The sequence below is a fragment of the Myotis myotis genome, unplaced genomic scaffold (genome assembly GCF_014108235.1).
Source record: "Myotis myotis isolate mMyoMyo1 unplaced genomic scaffold, mMyoMyo1.p scaffold_m19_p_12, whole genome shotgun sequence".
Taxonomy (NCBI): domain Eukaryota; kingdom Metazoa; phylum Chordata; class Mammalia; order Chiroptera; family Vespertilionidae; genus Myotis; species Myotis myotis.
Genome location: NW_023416316.1, coordinates 40465890 through 40486773, shown reverse-complemented (window position 1 = coordinate 40486773; position 20884 = coordinate 40465890). Strand labels below are relative to the sequence as shown.

General features: G+C 41.2%; 1 protein-coding gene across 12 annotated transcripts in view; it reads right to left on the bottom strand.

Annotated features, from left to right (window-relative positions):
• The window catches only part of CEMIP2 (cell migration inducing hyaluronidase 2), a 73033-nt gene that overhangs the window by 32241 nt on the left and 19908 nt on the right, over positions 1–20884 (bottom strand). For 10 of the 12 annotated variants that reach the window (XR_004971278.1, XM_036330854.1, XM_036330850.1 and 7 more), the window contains 9 exons: positions 20437–20577; positions 19295–19856; positions 14951–15120; positions 11179–11367; positions 9291–9460; positions 8016–8228; positions 7479–7684; positions 7270–7339; positions 2417–2545 (listed from right to left, as the gene is read on the bottom strand). Coding sequence is in view for 11 of the 12 variants with exons in the window: in XM_036330854.1 (XP_036186747.1) it covers positions 2417–2545; positions 7270–7339; positions 7479–7684; positions 8016–8228; positions 9291–9460; positions 11179–11367; positions 14951–15120; positions 19295–19856; positions 20437–20577 (1850 nt within the window). In the remaining variant the exon portion in view is untranslated. Of the gene's footprint in view, positions 1–2416; positions 2546–7269; positions 7340–7478; positions 7685–8015; positions 8229–9009; positions 9112–9290; positions 9461–11178; positions 11368–14950; positions 15121–19294; positions 19857–20436; positions 20578–20884 lie in introns of those variants that run through there. The other 2 variants (XM_036330858.1, XM_036330859.1) reach the window with 2 other exon arrangements.

The window sequence follows — 20884 nt, the reverse complement described above, 5'->3', positions numbered from 1 at the left end:
TATAATAATAGACCGAAATAAATATAAATCCCAAGTTATAGCTATGTATATAATGATTCATAAAAATAAGGTTTAGATTACTGCATCAATGACAAAAAAGAGCAGGAAGGAATAAACAGCAAAGCACAGGTTATCATGAAAACAGCTACTTTCATGGATATTTTAATAATTGAACTCATTCGGTCATTTGCAAATATTTATGTAGTGCCTACCTTGTGGCAGGCACCAAGCATTATATTACACATTAACTACAAAACTACCGACACAAACTAGCAGCAAGACATGCAGTTAAGAACAATTACAACCCAATATGAGAAGCACATGATAACGGAAATGTTTGGCAGCACATAAGAAAGGAAGTGGCGTCCTACAGCTGAACTTGAAGGATGGGGAGGAATTAACCATGCCAAAGGATAGGTTGGGGATGAAGAGCAGGGAGTGGGTGGGAAGCAGCTAAAGAACCCAGAGGAAAGTATCCAAGGGAGTAGTTTATACAAAAAGTCTGATGATGAGAGAGGGCATAGAACATCCGAGAGCAACAACAACAACAAAATCTTAGATGGGCTGACAGGAAATGTATGGAGGGAGGAAAGGTAAGGAAGAAGGAGAAAGACACAAATGCCAGATGATGCAGAGTTGATACACCAAAGAGTCAAGACAATGGGACTTTTAATAAAAGCAATATAATCAACTGCATTTTAAGAAAGAATACCCCAACTGCAAGATGGGTAAGATTGGAAAGAGCCAGAAAGGAGGTAAGAGATAAGGTAGAAGACGATGGCAGTACTCCAGTGACCCACAAGAGAAACAAAGATGACCTAGACTCGCAATAGTAACAGGGAACAATGGATAGAGTGAAAATTCTTTATGATGTAGTATTGACACCATTTAGTAATGAATAAAATGTCTAAGAGGGAGGGGGAGGGATTAATTAAGGTTCATGTGTTTTTAGTCTGGGCAGTTAGGTGGCTAGTGGTTTCATTCACAGAAACACGAATGGGAATGGGTCTGCTGATAAAAGTAAGGACTTTAGTTTTGAACACATTTTATTTATGTGTCCCTGAAACACCCAAATCATACTCAGTAGGCAGTCACACAGATGTGACTGACCTGGACTAGATTTGGGATAGTCAGTCCCAAATTTAACAAATTAAAACCTAATCATACACTCATTATTTAGATCTAATTATTTAGACCTAATTAACAAACTAGAAAACTATATGGCCTCATGATACATGATGTTAAAAAATTAATTGGAATGAGGTGTTTTTTTATACCACCTATAATCAGAAAATTTTCGCAGACTTCCACCTTGAAATGCTACTTTCACCAAAAATTATCGTTCATCGAGTCAGCTCACAAAAATCATAATTCCGTGTAAAGTTTTTTCCCTCTCTCAAGTCTTCATCAAGTGATTCTAAGCTCTTCAAATTATAACACACTCAGGTTTTCAAAGGGACCTCTGTGGGTGGGAAGAGAGCAACCAATGAACTGTGTGTGTGTGTGTGTGTGTGTGTGTGTGTGTGCGTGTGTGCATAACCCATGGACACAGACAATAGGGTGGTGAAGGCCTAGGGTGGAGGGTAGGAGTGGGCTAGAAGAGGTCAAGAGGGAAAAAAGGGAACATATGTAATACTTCCAACAATACAGATTAAAAAAAAAAAAGGATCCTCTGAGTACCATAACAGGAAAGTATCCACTGAACTGTGATGTGGGCCGCATTAGGATAAAGAATCTGGGCACCATATCATACAACGAAAATATCAAAGTGCCTGTGAGCACCAAATGAGCCAGATGTACTTATCAGCTGGTGATGAGGGATGAGTGCCAAATACCATGGAAACTGGAGCTCCTAAATGGCCTTTACTTGACCTGTATCATTTTAAATTAGGTCAAACATTCTTCAACAGTACTTCACTATTTACATAATTTGTATTAAATACCCACAGGACACTTCATCAGCACTGAGAGAGAAAATATGTTTTTTAATCCTTAGAAGCACATTATCTAAGCAGCAGTTGCCAACCTTTCAGACCACCGGTTGGCGACCGCTGAATGTGTGCATCCCTAGACACATATAATGACATTAAAGCCTGGAAAGAAGGAGGGAGGAGGAGGACGAGGACTCGTGAATCAAGTCCATTATTATAACTTCCGACTGCATGAGCATGTGTGTGTTAGCATATATTCCTGTGAGTTATTCAGACTGCATATGCATGTATATGTTAGGGTATATTCCTGTGTGTATAAACAGAAAACTGTATAGACAGCCTTCATATGCAAGAGCTAGGAGTCTGCTTTTGAATCTCTGATGACAAGGTCTATCTAAAAACGGACATTTCTCAGTTGTAACCACAGTAGTCTGTCCTTTACCCTGGAAATCATATGTACTAACTGTTAAAACTCGGGAACCTACCTTAAAGCTTGAATGGACCCTGTTGTTATAAAACACACCCAACGGAGTAAGTTCTGGTTTCGTTAACAGCTGCAATCCACTGGACTCCCCAGTAGGTTCCTTGTGAAATAAATACCATATTCCAGCATCCTATAATTAAAAAGGTAAGATCATTAAACGCTCCTTTTATAAAGCCACTCTGTGAAAATCCTCATAAACTAAGCACTTCACAGGCAAGTTTAATCTTTTTTAACACTAACGATTCATTGTTTCAGGTTAGGAATTGACTATAAAAAAGGTGTACACTCACTCACCTAGCACCTTCAAAGCAGTGCTATCATGCTTTGAGAAAAAAAGCAAATTTAATTTTGCTTGCAGGTCTGGACAAAAGATAGAAATAATTGGCTGACAGCAAAATTTCTTTTCAAAATAAGTTTCCCACTATTATCTACTTTAAAAAGTTGTGCAGAATTAGAAGCGAACAAGCTTTCCTTCCTTCCATGTGACCAGGACAGCACAGCCTTTTAGAAATACGGGTTTTTCTGTTTACCTTCAAACCTGATCAATAGCTGAGTCATACCTATTAACAACTATCCGCCAACATGCAGGCTCACTGGCTTCTTTCAAACAACTCCAATGTCCTTCCTGCCCTGAGGCAAATTTTTGCCAAGAAAAAAAAACCCACACCACACGCATGAATCAGGATGCTGTCTCAGCCTGGACCCTGTCCATTCAATTTCAGCATTACTGACCTTACCGGGAGCAGAACAGTTTGAAATATTCTGACACTCAAAATGAAATATAAAAACTGAAATGAAAAGTTCCTAATTCCTGTGACAATCGAAAACCAGCCCAATGTGAAAGACATCTTCATATGATGGAACTTCGATTAAACAGGTTGTGGAAATTTAAACTTACAGCCCAAAAAGTATGGCACTGATTCAAATATAGCAAACATTTTAGTGCCCACTATATGCCAGGTGTACAATAAGACTATTCACAAAGAATTCACAGTTTAATGGGAAATACAGACGGAACTAAAATATATGTAATAAGTTCTATATTAGCTGTAATAAAAAGTCCTTTGGGAACATAGAGGAGAGATTAATTGTGAAAAGCCTACGTACCTATGCACCAAAATGAATGCAATAGTTAACATTTTCCCCCAAGTTTACAGGTGGGTCCTAAAGCAAACTGTTCTACCCTAGCCGGGTGGCTGAGTTGATTGGAGCATTGTCCCGTATACCAAACGTTGCGGGTTCAATCCCTGGGCAGGTGCATGCACAGGAGATAGAAGAGGCAATCGATCCATCAATGTTTCTCTCTCTCTCTCTCTCTCTCTCTCTCTCTCTCTCTCTCTCTCTCTCTCTCTCTCTCCCCTCCTTCCTAAACCACACACATATCCTCAGGTGAGGATTTTTTAAAAAAGGAAGAACTGTTTTTGGAAAATGTATTTACCACCTCTACTCCTTGGGGCACAAAACAGACACTGAAGAAGACATGCAGGTTTGTCTTCTTCAGACCAAAGCCCTAGAAACTGAGGGCACAGCAAACCCTCTAGGGTACAATGGCGTTTGGGGGTTGGAGGTGGAGGAAAGAACAAGGAGGTAGTAGCTGTTTCCTGTTCAACACTGTGGTGTCAAAACAGGTAAAGGGAGCTTTGTAAAAGGCAGTGGAAAGGTACAGGTAGAAAGGGTTTGATTGACTTTAGGAGGAAAACCCTTGCCAAGACATGAGCTTCGCTGGAACAGATTTTCTAGAGGGAAAAGAAAGAACTCCCAAAATGAAAAGGAAGAAGAACAAACCTACGTGAAATGGGCCTTTGTTACTTTCTCAACATAAGCCTCAGTGAAGGTTTCTGGCAACCTCACCGGACACCTTTCATAGACTATCGGCAATGTTTTAATCTTCAACCCACAACTTCTGAAAACAGCTGGAAGGAATCTCTGCTCTGGCTATTCATTTGTAAAGATCCTGGGGTGAGACTGCTTATCAACAGATTGGTCATCTTTACCCAAAATCTCATCTTCCAATGAGAAACTTTCCACACAAACTCCATGTGGGACTTGACAAATATTTGATAAAAAATGAATGAATGAAAGCCTGAAATGAGTAAATGTCCAGGCCTCTGGCCTGTCAAATAAGAATTTTATGTTTTATGTTTTTAGGGAAAATCACTGATGTGAATTCTACCATCACATAAAGATGCCTGTATTCTATTCATCTCAAAGAAATACTCCCTGAAAAGCAATGCTAGGCATTTCTTTCCTTTTAAAATCTTAATAGCCAATAAATATATGAATATTTAGATACTGCTGTAAAACCCAGTTTTTTTGTACTATAGGTTTCGGCACAGCTATAATTGTAATAGTATAATGTCCTAAAGATTCATTTTTATATTAGAAGTTAGCAGTTTTAATTCAGACTCAATTATAAATGTAAATTTCTCCAACCTTCCCCAGGAGACATTTCTGCCATCCAAAAATAGTTCATTTGTTCTTTTAAGTTATTCTTAAGTTTGTGAAACAATTCAAGGCACACAGTTCATTTAAGGCACACAGCTGAGTTTAGCTGCTTTACCAAGGAGGTGAAATCCCCAAGTGCATACAATTAACAAAAAGATGAGCCCCTTGACCAGAGAGACCACTGCCAGCCTTCTAAAGAATAATCCTTTCCCATGGAGAAAAGCTAAAGCTTTCTTTCTGCATCAACACTAAAAACTGAAGTCATCAGGGCCACACCTAACTTAAATATAACCCAGAACGACTATGTATCACATACTAAAATTATACTCCGGAGATGACATGATAACCCTGGGGATTAGCCGACTGCTTCTTCTCCATTTGGCATCTGTCTTACTCAGAGATACTAACTGGCATAACTGATTTCTTTTTTTCCTTGACAAGATCATTTTATTGGGAGAGTTGCAAAACTCTTTATTTAATTTTTATTATGGCCATGTCTTTTTTTCACTTAACATTGACATATCGTTTCTGTCTATTATTCATTTGGTGGGCACCAGTTAAACAAGGTGAAAACCCAAAAATGGTAAGTTGAGCTAAATTTACATGACATGACTTGATAAAATTCATGATGTAGAAATTATCGAGCATTTCCAACTAACTTCAATTTTTTTATTACAAATATTCCAGTGAAATATAAAGTCTCTTTTAAATGCTTGATTGCTTCACTGATAAAAAATAAAATGAAGTCTGGCCAGTTTGGCTAAATGGTTGAGCGTCAACCCATGAACTAGGAAGTCACAGTTCACTTCCTGGTTGGGGCACATGCCTGGGTTGTGGGCTTGATCCCCAGTGTGGTGTGCAGCAGGCAGATGACCAATGGTTCTTGTCATCAATGATGTTTCTCTCTCTCTCTCTCTCTCTCTCTCTCTCTCTCTCTCTCTCTCTCTCTCTTTCCCCCTCTCCCTTCCTCTCTGAAATCAATAAAAATATTTTTTAAAAAATATGTACTTTATTATGTATACTTTTAATTATTTAAGACTAGTAGCTATTGTGGGGGAGGAACAAACTTTTCTCTACCCTCAAGGTAAACATGAGACAGATTAGCAAGAAAAAATAACCAAATTTAATACATACGTATAGGAACCTGCATACAGGAGTGAGTCAAAGACCCCACATGGAGGGGAGGCTCAAGGATGTTAAAGGAACTGAGGAATATAAGGCATCCTGAGCTAGTAGGGATGAGCTGAGATGATGTAGGGGCTTCAACGGCTCATTGCAGGATGATACAAGCTGGCATAATTGATTTAGAAGAAATGGAAGAAGCATCTCCGTCACATCTGCTCTCAACTAGACAAGTAGTACCAGGAACCAATAAGACGCAGGAGAGAGACTGCCACACATGGAGTTATATCCATAACGTCACATCCATATATAAGAATTTTGTAGTGATTCCCAGGGCCCAGAAAAGGGACCAAGTTTCCAGAGCCCTGAAGACAAGGGGTAACACCCCAAAATATGGACTCATTTTCCACTCCACCTTCACTGGCCGAGCAGCTGCCAAGAACAAAGGCCGCATCTCCCGATACCTGGCAAACAAATGCAGTATTGCCTCGCGAATTGATTGCTTCTCTGAGGTACCCACAAGTGTATTTGGGGAGAAGCTTCGAGAACAAGTGGAGGAGCGGCTATCCTTCTATGAGACTGGCGTGATTCCACGAAAGAATCTGGAGGTCATGAAGGAGGCAATGGTACAGGCAGAGGAAGCGGCCGCCGAGATTACTAGAAAGCTGGAGAAACAGGAGAAGAAACGCTTGAAGAAGGAAAAGAAACGGCTGGCTGCGATTGCCCTTGCATCTCCAGAAAACAGCAGCAGTACACCAGAGGAGTGTGAGGAGACAAATGAAAAACCCAAAAAGAAGAAAAAGCAAAAGCTCCAGGAGACTCCTCAGGAGAATGGAACAGAAGACCCACCCGTTTCTTTACCCAAACCCAAGAAAAGGAAATCTTTTTCCAAGGAGGAGTTTGTTAATAACGATCTTGAGACAGCTAACAATGGAAATCTTCCCAAGAGGAAGAAATCTTTAACCAAACAGGAACCAGTTAGTGAACCTGAAGAGGCAACAAACAGGAGTGTTCCCAAGAAAAAGAGGAAACTCTCTTTGAAGGAGGAACCTCTCAGCAGTGGACCTGAAGAGGCTGTTAGTAACAAGAGCTCCAAGAAAAAGAAAAAGCTCCAAAAGCTAGCCCAGGAAGATTAGAATGGACAGTACCCTGGTGGGGTATAACCACCAAGTTACCTACCCCCTATGTCCCAATAAAAGAAAATTCACAAAAAAAAAAAAAAAAAAAAAAAAAAAGAATTTTGTAAATATGAACAGAAAAACCTGAAAGCACTTAGGTCTTATTTACCTGTGAGCCTGCAGCTGCGTTATTAATCAGATTGTTGTTGGGATGAGCAATCCAGAAAGTTGAAACAGCCCTGCAAGGCATTTTTTAAGGTGATTTAAATATCCATCATGAAATACTCTGCCCACTAAAAACTTCCCCCAAAGCTTCTTCCCCAACAGCCAAAGACCTTGACCATCACACATGAGTTCTTCTCTCTGCCAGTTACTCACATACAGTCAGTGGCAGGCACAGGGATGTAATTGCCAAACACTTTTTGTCGCATTGTGGTGCACATGGAGTTATTCCTGTCAGTGGGAAGGAGGGTGCCCGGCTTGGTGAGGAGTCCCAGATTGTGGAACAAAATATTTCTCTGTTCAACTCCATCTTCCAAGAAGAAACAATGACCCAGTGTGTCAAACCCAATGGTGTCCTTTATCTGCAGAAACATAAGTGCATAATGTCATGGGTTGCAAGATTGATTGTGGTTTAAGTAGCAAGTGCTATTCAGTGTAGCCTGCTGGGTACAAATGCAGAAAAGAACTTTTCATCTTATCTGAAGGGGCAAAGTCAAATGTCAGGTTTTATTGATCTCTTAAGGGAATAATTTGGGTAGCTAAAAAGGGAGGCCTCCTTCACACAGAAAAACAGGATTCTCCGTAAAAGCAAGATAGAGTAAGGCATGTGGTGCAGAGCTCACTTCCATAAAATTGAGAAGTCATGAGATTTAAGGAGAGGTACTACTTCAATAATATGCACCCCCTGCTCACCAGCAAGCCATCTGTCCCATGCACAGTGATGCACCGGGAGAAGCTGTGATGAATAGAGAGTCCGTCCACAGATGTTCTGTGTCTGTAACCTCCCCTGTGATCCACGTCCCCACACAGGTGAAAATGAACGGGGTACCGTCCCAGCTGCTGCTGCTGGCCCATGTGTTTCAATTCCACATAAGAAAGATGGACTGAAGTAAAATTCTTCCTTATCTGGAAGACACAGTAACCAAAATCAGATGATACATGTCATTACAGGAAAGTAGCAAAATATATTGTTTCATAGGAAATGTCGGAAGGAGATTACATACATATTAAAACATTTACTGTCTTTCGCACACTATTTTACCGGGTCCCCAGTTAATAACTTCGCAAATGCTCCTCCTCTGCATAAGTGATTGCTTTACTAGTAAAGGGCTATGGACTAATAGCATCTTATATTAACAATAAAAGGAAATGTAACCAGGAAAGCTGCAGAAATGATTTCTGTATGTGGTTTGATTTGTTCAAATATTTTGGTCAGTTCCAGTCTCATCTTGTTATTTTATTTCCATAACTTCCACAATAGTTTGAAAGAGATATTTCTAAATTGGCCCTCAATATTTTTGTTGGCATATAATATTGTTTACTTCCGTTCTTTTAAAAAATTCCTGTGATCCACAATTAAGGCATTCGATATTTTTAAACACTGGATTTTCAATCATACTACTGAAAACAAAGAAATAACATTGACCAACATTTCAGAAATTGGTGTAACAGAAATGCTGCTATTAGGTGTAGCCCACTTACTGCACAAACACTGATTTTAAAACACAGGTAGCCAAAATGCAGCCCAGAAGTCCAATAATTAGGATATAGAGCAATTTTACCACATAGAAAGCGCTCAATACTTTTACAGAAAATCTCCATATAAAAAATAGCTTTTCAGAAACATAGTTTGTATGTGTATATTGCTTAATCATGTTTTATAAAAAACCAATTGATCCTTTCATACCAAGATTTATTTTTTGCCTCTGTATAATTCATTCTTCCCAATGTATTGATTTAATTCTTCATAAGGCAATTCTTAGACAGCTTAACCTCAGGTCCAGGTCAACTACATGAAGATATAAACTTTCTTTTAATTATCTAAAATCTGCTCTTTGTCATTCAATAGAGAAATAAAATATGATTTCTTCTTAATATCCTTATAGATCTCATTCCAAAACTTGAAAGTTTTTTCAAATATATTTAGCAACCAAAGTTTCAAAGAATGCATCAAATCCTTCTGCCTACCGTGACATGTCCCCCAAAGGTATCATAATCAAAGAACTGGCACTGGTTTTCACCATAGCACGAATCTTCCATTTCTCCTTGGATTACAACATTCCGGGTGAGAATTCCAACCTCAGCTCTCATGTCTACACCATCTATGATCTCACCCATGTGCAGGAACTGCGGGGTTTCTGGTTGATGTGGGCAAGGGAAAAATAATATTAGAACAAAGAAAACATGGAACTTATGTCAAAAAGACAGTCGCGTTATTCTGTAACCCCAAGACATTATCAAACATTACTGTCCACTTCCATCCAAGTTTAGAACCACAGAATTCCAGGAAGTAAGGGTATTAGTGATTATCTGGTTGAATCACCCACCCAATTTGACCAACTGTCAAATCCACACACAGAGCTTGCTCCTCCCTGAAGTAGCTCAATCCTCCCTTAATCTGGAAACAATAATCTGGAATCTACTGAAGAATCCAGATTCTCTCTCCCTATCCATATGCTTTTGTCCCCCACCCCCCCACCCCCCACCCTCCCCCCACCCCCCCGTGAGGACACATGAAAAACCAAATGTATGGTGAGTCCAGAAAAACTAATGGTTTTATTGATGTTGATAACAGGGTGTGAGTTGTTTTTGTTTCTACTTCAAAGCTGAAGTAGTCTGCATTTGCACATTAATAGCACAAAAACTACCATCTTTTCTTTCCTAGTCTTCCTATTTTAATATTATGCATTCTTTTAAGTTCCCACTTTGACTGGAAATTTAGAAACTCTTTAATAATGAGCTCCTCTCTGATGTTTTTATTATATAAACTCAAGGGAGAAAATAAAAGTAAATCGAGGAGTTGAGATCATGGAGATTCATTATCATGTAGACTTGTTAACAGCAGTGGGAATTTCCAAACAAAATCAATGCCAGATGGTATCGTAGTTTGCTGCGTTTTTCTGTTTTCTGCTTATGCCCTGTGTTATCAAGAAGGAAAAGTACAACACTGAAACACAGAGGAAAAGTGCCAAGCGAGCCAATCATCCTGCTTTATTTTAAAGCAAAAAAGTTTCCCTTAAACTCCAAAGCTCTAAACCACTCACTGAGTGAGTACTTATCAAACAGTTACTGTAAGCTCTTGAGTACAGAAGCAAGGAAAGCAATATAACGAGTGACATACACAATGAAGTCCATAACTGAGGCAATGCATGAAGAAGCTTTGCCCATTCTTTCTAAACAGTTTACAGTGACAATCTCATTGGGCACTGCTCTCCCTCAAAAGATGTACAAGTGAAGATTCTGATAGGAAATGTAGTCTTCTTAAAATACCTTTTTGGTTCCATTTTAAATATTAATAAGATCTACTTTTTGCAAAGGAAGTAGGCACTCAAAAACCACAGATTTTTTTTAATTTTATTAAGAAGATAAATTTCCATTAAAAATGAATCTAGTCGAATGGCTGGGTTTACTATTTCTTGACAGTTTAAAAAGAAGTTGGGAAGGACCTTAGAAAGCAATCGATCCACCATGTCTTCATCTTTTTTTTTTTTTTAATATATTTTATTGATTTTTTACAGAGAGGAAGGGAGAGAGATAGAGAGTTAGAAACATCGATGAGAGAGAAACATCGATCAGCTGCCTCCTGCACATCTCCTACTTATGCCCGCAACCCAGGTACATGCCCTTGACCGGAATCGAACCTGGGACCTTTCAGTCCGCAGGCCGACGCTCTATCCACTGAGCCAAACCGGTTTCGGCATGTCTTCATCTTTTATTAAACAATGGAACAGGCATGAAACATGGTGATGGTGGTGATGATGGTGATTGGGGGGGGGGGGGGGGGGACATATAACTCCAGGAATCAAATCCCAAGAAAAGGGTGTTTCCCAAAAAAGCATTCTGCGCAGCCGGATACCTTTGACTTTGACCTGGAAACGGCTGCACTCGGGACAGGGGAGCAGCGTGAACTCCTCGGCCTGGTACATGGAGTAGTCTGTGCTTGCAACCACGATCTGGTCTCCGGGTTTCCAGCTACTAACGTCATCAAGCAGGTGAAGCTTCACGCCATCCACGACTTCCACCCGGAAACCTGAAAGAGAAACACCTAAACCAGAAAGAAAGAAAGCGATGCATTAGCGGAAGTTTTTTTTCTCCTAATGTGGACCCTCTCACTGATGAACAAATCGACAGTCACAATAAACACAAGTCAGCACATTTTTACTAATGGTCACCATGTGGAAGTCATTCTGTAGATATTAATGAGTGAAAGATGCAAACACAGATCCCTGCCATGAGGAGAGAGCCCATCCACCCCTGACCAGAATGTAACATGCTGATCGGGTGCTCCTTTAAGACAGTGACTCTAACGCAGCGGTCGCCAACCTTTCGGACCTCACGGACCACCAGTGGTCCAGACCACCGGTTGGCGACTGCTGCTCTAAAGGACCATGATGGGAGTGAAAAAACACCTCTACTACGTCAGGGGAATCAAAAGGATGGAAATTCAGACATGGCACGAGGAATAATCCAGTTCTCCTTATAGTCTTGAGCCATCGATCCTGATAAAACCTAATCTGAGCAAGTCTCAGATTCTGTTCCTTTAGACTGGGATCTACTCTGCTTTGCAGTGTCTACCAAGCACCAAAAAATAGATACCTTAGAAATGTAAAGTGCATTTTTAATATGTTTATTGAGTCCAGATACTAAAGCCCATCATGGAATGTTGCCCAAATAATAACTGACAATAACAACAGCTAAGATGTTGGGGACTTCACAAACATAACCTTTCGTGAAAGCAGCTATGAGAGACGGGCACTGTTATATGTATGAGATGAAGAAACCAAAGGTCAGGGAGTCTGAATAACAGCCAAAAAACGGTAGAGCCAATTTCTTAACCTCTATATGATTCTGCCTTCCCAAGAATCAAAATAGACAGGTAAAGAACAAAGGTAATAAAAAACTTCATGGCAGCAACAATCCTTACCCAAAATTCCATATTCTTACCCAAAAAAAATTATCTAAAAAAAGGCAACTAAATATTAACGTTTTTCATAAAAATTTCAGGTAAATTTCAATAATGCTTTTAAAAGATGACAAGGATGATTTTAAGCAAAAATGCTTTTAAGAAAACTAGATTATCCTGGCCAGTGTGGCTCAGTTGGTTTGAGCGTCGTCCTGTATACCAAAAGGCAACAGGTTTAATTCCCAGTCAGGGCACACACCCAACTTGTGGGGTTCGACCCCCCCCAGGGGGGGGGGGGCATGCACGGGAGGCATTGATTGATGTTTCTCTCTCACATCAATGTTTCTCTCTCTCTCTCTCTCTCCTTCTAAAAAAAAAAACCAAATCAATAAATTTTTTTAAAAACTAGGTAAATAAGTTTTGACTTAAATGATCATTAGAATTTGTTTCCGTGTTTCTGTTTTTGTTTTTGAACCCAGAAGGCGGGTGGGGAAGATCTATATTATTCCTCACTTTTTTTTCTGGCTTTAGGAGAAAAGCCTGTCTAAGATTATCTCCTATCAGCACTACGGAACTGGAGGCTGAAAGGAAGTAAGTGCCTCCCCCCTGCTTCCTGACGAGAACTGGCCCCTCTTCCAGAAAGCAGGAGTCATTGAGAACGTGGGACACAAACAACAACCTGCGACAGAAAGCTAGCGCGTACCCTCCTCCAGAAGTGAGCAGTCATCAGTAATGTGAAAATGAAAACAATATTTCCCACAGAGGAAGTGTTGACCAAGGTTTGTCAGTAATTATCTTCTGCCTGGAATCTTACTGGAAGCAGTTGTACTGAACTTTTCACACAAATTCCGACTAAGAAATGCTTCTCAGCCACCCATGCTTCTGCTTTTTCTTGGAGGCAGAAAACTGAGCTTGATTCCAGCTTCCTCGTCCATAATCATACCATCTCCTCACCCCAAACCCAGAAGGTTGCTTTGAGGCAATGAGTAAAAGCCCCTGTTTCATAACGCAAACTCTGTCTTAAAGCAAAAGGCTCTCTTTAATGACCATACAAAATACACCATTATAACCCAGGTCACGTTTGCATCATCATTAAAATAGGTAACACTGCCCTGGCTGGTGTGGCTCGGTTGGTGGGGTATTGTCCTGTGCACCAAAAGTTGCCAGTTCAATTGGCAGTCAGGGCACATGCCCAGATTTCAGGTTAGATCCCTGACCAGAGTGCGTGAAGGAGGCAGTCAACCGGTGTTTTTCTCTCGCATAGATGTTTCTCTCTCTCCCCATCTCCCTCCCCCTCTCTTTCTCTTCCTCTCTCTAAAACCAATTTAAAAAGCATTTAGAAAATGTTTAGGCATAAGGCCACCAAGGATGAAATATTTCATAGAAAAAAAATAGGTAACTTTTATTGAGTGCTGATTATACACGCTATGCTAAAGATAACGTCATATTCTTCACATTTGATACTCATAACAGCCCTATATGGCAGTCTCTATTATTATCCCCATTTTTCAGATGAGGACACTGAGGGTTAGAAAGTCACATGCCCACCACCACAGAGTACGTGCAAGGGCTGGGATATGAATCCGGGCATTCTGTCTCCAGAAAGTCATTTTAGTAAAAACGTTTGTTACGCTACTTCTAAAAACAGAGAATGAGCCCAGTCTAAACTAAGCCTTTCTGGATAATCAGGGGTATAATGAAACACCTCTTACTCACTCATTTCACATTCGTTTGGGTATAATATTTGGTTGGGGAAAAAAGGTGATGGGCAAGCACAGAGCTGCCAATGTATACCTAAAGCCAAAAATCTGGCAGCAACGTGGATAGTAAAAAAGTATATATACAGTGAACGTCACTAAGAGAAAAAAGTCAGAAGCACCCTGATTGTCAGTACTAGGTATTATTCAAATAAATTATAGCTCTTCTGAAAGACGGATTATCATTAAAAGTATATTGAAGAAAATATAAAGACATGAGGTACTTTTGCAGTATGTTATTTAAAGAGAGGAAAACAGGTTAAAACAAAATGAACACCAAGGGAGGGAACATACGTAAGATAAAAAATACTAGACTATTTGCACCAAAATAATTATCTCTGAATCATGTGGCTAAAGATTAGTTTTTACTTTTATAACATGTATTCAAAGGTAATTTTGCTGACATATGTACAGAAAGAGAAGACTCAAGGTACAAGATCATGCTCACTGTCACCGAGCATAAACTAAGACAGCTCACCATATCACATCCAGGAAACAAATCTATTTTCTTTTCTTTTTTAAATATATTTTATTAATTTTTTCAGAGAGGAAGGGAGAGGGATAGAGAGTTAGAAACATCGATGAGAGAGAAACACCGATCAGCTGCTTCCTGCACACTCCCTACTGGGTATGTGCCCGCAACCAAGGTACATGCCCTTGACTGGAATCGAACCCGGGACGCTTCAGTCCGCAGGCCGACGCTCTATCCACTGAGCCAAACCGGTTAGGGCAACGAATCTATTTTCACTAGTTAGCCACACTAAATCAGCTCGAGAACCACGCACAAAGCCCAGTGAGTGGTGCCCAATCCAGAACAGATCAAGTACAGTAGGGGAACTGTTGGTTTTACTCTCAACCAGTTGAGAAATCTAACTGGAATGTCATTTGAATACACTATCACTTTAAAAAATAAAATGTGTCACAATACTTACCCATGTCTTACAAAAGTATACACCATGCTTGCCTACCTTCAATCCATTCACTATAAGCTGTCACCGCAAACTTCTGACCATCCACAGTATAAAATTCTCTCTGGGCAAGAGCCTTTCCTCCACTACTATGATTTTCATAGTTTCTCACAGATTCATTGCAAGAAGTACTTCCACCGTTGATGACACCAACCAAAGCCCAAGCTTGCCTGGAAGGAACAAGAGCGCGTGCATTTGATTATTTGTCGCGGGACTGACCCAAATCCCTGGCACAGATGTTAGATCAGGTGTCGTCTGAGTCTCCTAGCTCATTCTTTCCAGTCCCTCCACCTTTTTCTCTACATGAGGTTGCAAGTCCAAATGCTGACTGTGAAGTAAATGGCGTCTCAGAAGGAAATGCACCTGAATTTTAAAACCTTGTTTGTCCAGCTCTGTAACAGGTGCAACACCGGTGACTGTGACTTGAATTAATGACTGACTTCCATCTTCAATACACACCCATTTCATTCACCACCCTTCTGGCCAAGAATCCATTTATTTGTCCTTCTTTTAAAACCTGCTCTTTTCGCCCTAGCCGGGTGCTCAGTGGGTAGAGCATTAGCCTGTGGGCGGAAGGGTCCCAGGTTTGATTTCAGTCAAGGACACATGCCCAGGTTGCAGGCTCGATCCCCAGTTAAGGAGAGTGCAGGAGGCAGCCAATGGATGATTCTCTCTCATCATTAATGTTTCTCTCTCTCCCTCTCTCTTCCTCTCTGAAATAAATAAATAAAAATAAATACATAAATAAATAAAACCTGCTCTTTTCGACTCTCCTCTCTGCAATGTTCTCCAGTCTAGCTGCATAATAGAATCACATGGGGAGCTTTCAGAACACATCTCTGCTCAGACCCAGCACAGACCCATGCAGTCAGCCTCTCTACAGATGGGGCCGACATTGGTAAATTGTCAAAGTTTCCCAGGTGATTTGAAAGTGCAGAACACACTGGAGAACCACTGAGTTACAGCGCTGGTCCTCTGGCATCAGCAGACCCCAAAATCACTTGGAAGGCTTGTTAAATCAGATTGCTCGGTACACCACCTGTTTGAAACAGAGCCTGAGAACTTGCATTTCTAACAAGTTCCCGGGTGACGCTGAGGCTTCTGGTCCAGAGACCACACTGAGAACCCATGAGCTGGAGGTCAGAGCACAGAGCAGTAGTTATCAACCCCGACTGCACATCTGTTGCCTGGGGTCCTAACCTCCGCAGGTCCTGAAGTAAGTGGCCAAGGGTGGGCCCTGGCCATCGGGAATATTTAAATCTCAGGCGTACAAGTAAGGCGGAGAACCACTGGGCTAAATGTTTCTTAGCTTTCTTAAAGCTGTGGAATTACTATCCAACAGACTGTACATCCTACGTGTCTATTTGTTAAAAGCAATGTGTTCTTGAAAACACCATTTTATTTCTGTGATATTGGGATAAGCTTACTCCCAGGGACTTGCTTAAGCTTGTTGCCAAAAATCAATCAAAAAAAAAAAAAAATACAGACTCAAAAATTTGCCTTAAGTCTCCTGGTTTAAAACATGAAAAGAAAAATGTCAACTTCCTTCTCTAGGAAAAACAAAATACACCAAATGTAATCTATGCCAGACAGATGGCCGGATAGTCACAGATAAAAGTTAACCGAAGTATGCCGACATCCTTATAAATTCCACACCCACCCCTGCCTGGATTTAGCTCCTCTTTGGCTGACAACGCTTTATAGCTCTATTTATATTCCTTGACACAGCAGAAAGAATCAAATGAAGGCTGTCTCAATGTATTATCTCCTGTGTGAGAGGGGAGGAGAGGAAAAATAGCAGAGGCTGCCTTTATTTACCAGGACTGCCTCAGCAACTATAAAACAATGTTGGATTCTATTGACACTATCTCCAAAACACTCCTACTTCCCGCCTCCACTTGAGGAAAATGTCAGTGCACCAGAACATTATCTTCAAAGGGGCATGTTTATGTACACTGGAGATAATGTCAGAGCAGGGAACACTGGCAAAGGATCACAACACTGATTCCTCCGCCAAATCAGCAGCTATATTTTAAAGGGAATTTAGAAACCAGTAGAGGGAATAAATAAATAAATAACGTCAAACAAAATATTCATGGCTAATGATCACACTGATCTAGAACAATAATGGCATGAAGAAACAAAGGGTGTAACCCCTGGCATTTCTGGATCAGGAAACAAAGGAGGGGGTCTAACTGAAAAAGTGCTCCTCTCCTAGGTCTAGGAGCTATACACATAGGTGCACATGTGCATCAAGAGGTGGGTAAAGACCATTCAGTGAAGCGCCTGTGGTAACAGAGGTCCAAACTGGAAAGCCACCCAGAGAGCCAGCCGTGAATACCTCGTGGCATAAACATACAACAGAAGATAAACAGCTGTGACAATGAGCCAGCATTACATGCAACAACACAGATGACCCTCAATAACAGAGTTGAGCAAAGCAGCCAGACACAAAGTATGATATATTACTTGCCCTCATTTACATGAAGTCCAAACACTTTAGTATTCTCCACAAAAGCAGGGCGGTTGGTTCCCTTTGGCGAGTGGAGGGAGTGATCAGTGAACTGGATGGGCCACTGGCAGTGTTCTATTTCTCGAACTGGGTGGTAGAGACCCAGATATCACATTGTGCCAAGTCATTACACTCTACATTCTTATTTTGAGCACTTTTCTGTATGTATATTATATTTAATAAAGCTTTTTAAAAACACTTCTGACTTTTTGCACGTTGTTCTCCCTGTCTGGAAAGACCTCCATTCCACCGCATAGACAGCACACTCCTAAACATCCTCGCCTTGGAGAGCCTCCACCGACTAACCCAGGCCAATTTTGGATTCCTTCTTCTACACTCCCATTGCAGCCTGTAGATGCAGCAAGTGTCTTACTGTTCGATCCTCACCTACTCAGGTCTCTGTCTACCCACTAGATCAGTGGTCGGCAAACTGTGGCTCGCGAGCCACATGCGGCTCTCTGGCCCCTTGAGTGTGGCCACGAAGTTTCAATTGCACTGGAAGTGCGCGCCCGCACGTGATATTTTGTGGAAGAGCCACACTTGAAGGGCCGCAGTTTGCCGACCACTGCACTAGATTAAACAAAGGCTCTGAGAGGGTGTCGTTTCATCAAAGATCTACGGGTACCCAGCTCTTAGCAACTTTTACATATTCCCTGGGTGAATAAAAAGCACTTTTAAAACATTACAGACCCCTTTTCTTTACTCACTTTGTCTTAACTTTCTCCAGAATTTCTGTAGATTGTATTTCATTCCAACAACCAGATTTCCAAGGAAAAAATAACTAGATCAACCAACCATCAACAAAATAACTAGATTGTTTTAATATGTGAATTTTGAAATCCTCTTACTTTTCACTGCAGATATTCCTTGACGTTACTAAGAAGAGTAAGCAGAATTGAAACTTCTGTTTTTTGAATGAAATGTTGAGCCAGCTCAGGGATGCGTTAGGAAATCACGGTCAACGAGAATATGGCACAAGAACCACAAATAGTACAAATGATCCCTACTCTCTGGATGAACCTCCTGGCCCTCCAGCTTATTCCTTCCTCACGTGTGTGCCAGGCCTCCCCGGCCCTGCGCCAAGCCAATCAGTAGATCCAAATGACCACCAAAGGTTCCAAAAGAGAAAACTGTGCATGTTCCACCCCACTCAGACTTTTAAGACAACTTTTACTTAGCACGAAACTGGGCCCTAACCTTTCAACTCCTAAGGTGCCTTAATTAGCCTGAGTCTAATAGGACACACTTCAGAAGATAATGAAAGAGAAGAGTAAATTGTCCTTACACTGCATGATTTTTTCTTTTTTTTTTTTAGTACCATATTGCTGATATATATATATATATATATATATATATATATATATATATATATTTTAAATTGGTTTCAGAGAGGAAAGGAGAGGGAGAGAGATAGAAACACGAATGATGAGAGAGAACCACTGATTGGCTGCCTCCTGCATGCCCCACACTAGCCCACAACCCAGGCATGTGCCCTGACCGGGAATCAAACCCTGACCTCTGGGTTCATAGGTTAACGCTCAATCACTGAGCCATGATGGGCAGGCCACATTTCTCTTATTTTCGCAAGCCTGATGCTACAGTGCACAAAGTGCTTCATAAGCCAAAGCCAAGAAGAGAGCATTTGTAACCAGTATCCTGTCCTCCAGGCCCATGTTTCAAAGCAAGAGGCAACCAGTCCTCCAGATGGCAGTGGCCATTCTGACCTGGAGTCAGGCCCTGGTGTGCTGTGTATCTGTCCACCCTTGCTCTCCTGTCACATAGATGTAGACTCTCACACGGACCTGGAGAAGAAAGCACAAAGGTATGCCCACCTGTAGCCCAGTCCTTGGATCAGCTTGCTTCCCAACCGGTCCTGGATCATTTGTATGGTTCCCTGTAAGAGGCTCTTGGCTGCTGAATCTCCAACAGCTATAGCAACAATCCGTCCCGGATCCTGGACCCTCAGAAATTCCTGAAGTCGCCTGCTCTCGTTGTGGTATTCGTGGGTGTCAAACCTCTCGCTTTCCAAAATCTTGGCTGTGTCTTGGTCAATGACCCTCACATTGAGGCCCCTGGAAAAGTTCTTCTCAAAGGCATAGGCGCCATAGGTCAGGCCTGAGGCGTGCAGAGTTCTCGCCAGCAACGTCCACGACGCCTTCTGTGCCCCGTGTAACTCCAGTGTCCCGCCGGCTTCCACACCAATAAATTTTTTGCCAAATGTTGGCATACTTTCACCTTCATCGGACTTGCCATACAAGGCAATTGTCGCTTTGGATGCATAGCGGCATTTTTCTGCTCCAATATGAAGCGCCCCACCATCCTTGATCAGGATGTAACGAGTCCTCAAAGTAATATTTCTGGATCCATCTTTATGGTCCCCAAATACAAGCAGCCCTGCAGAGAACAACACTGGTGTCAGCCCACTTTGGAAACATCTTTCTGACATACAGAGAAATAGATTTCACTTTTGGGTGTGTGTGTGTATGTGGGGCGGGGGGGGGGGGGGAGGACTCTTCCATAATTAAGTTGAGTTTAAAAAGAATACACTAAGTCTCATCAGAAATGAAGAGCTCATATCTCAGCACACTAAAAATGAATTTCACTCCACTCCCTTTAGAGGTAAATCTTTTCCAGAATAGTAGTATCGAAGGGCCTTCAAATCTGAATCTCATTTTTCCACGTGAACCCATGTTAATTTTCTCATCACTCTCCACAGCTGTAACAAAGATTTGGCTATGAGAATTCACCTTCTGGAGCTGTTTCGGTTTCTATAAATCAAGGGTGTTGACTTGAGTGATTTCTAAGGCCCTTCGAGCTCTTGAGTTCTATGGTTCTACCTCAGGAACTTTGCATGTCTCCGTGGTTAGAGTAACGCCACATCCTAAAGGCTACAAACAGTTTTCTATGGAAAGAACATCAAATGTGCCCCGTAGTAAACAGCAAGCTGTTCCCATAGACAGGAACCATTACTCACCTCCATCCTGAATGACTATAGAATTCACTGTGGCATCTGAGGTCAGACGGAACATATCTCCCTGCTTGATAACAACTTGCTTTGCAGAATCTTGTCCTGGATCCCAGTTCCTGAGACGAGGGTTTTGATCTGGGCAGTTCTCTGTAAGACAATGTAACATCAATATCCCATCAACCCAACAAAATGGAAGGATACCTTTAGCCAAATCCAAGCACTACCATCATGTATTGCAATCTGAAATTAATGGACACTGCTAAGCAATATGTATATTAGGTCTTCCCAAGTTCTTTCCTGTGCACAGTGAGTCATTAGTAGGTGATAATAGCACCTCTTCCACTCCCAAGGCAGTAGCTGAAAAGTATCCCTATCTTTAGAGTGTACCACCCTTTCCCAACAAAGCTGCAAGAGGCAAATGGCCAAAGGCATGACTTCTCATTTTCAGAGGGGA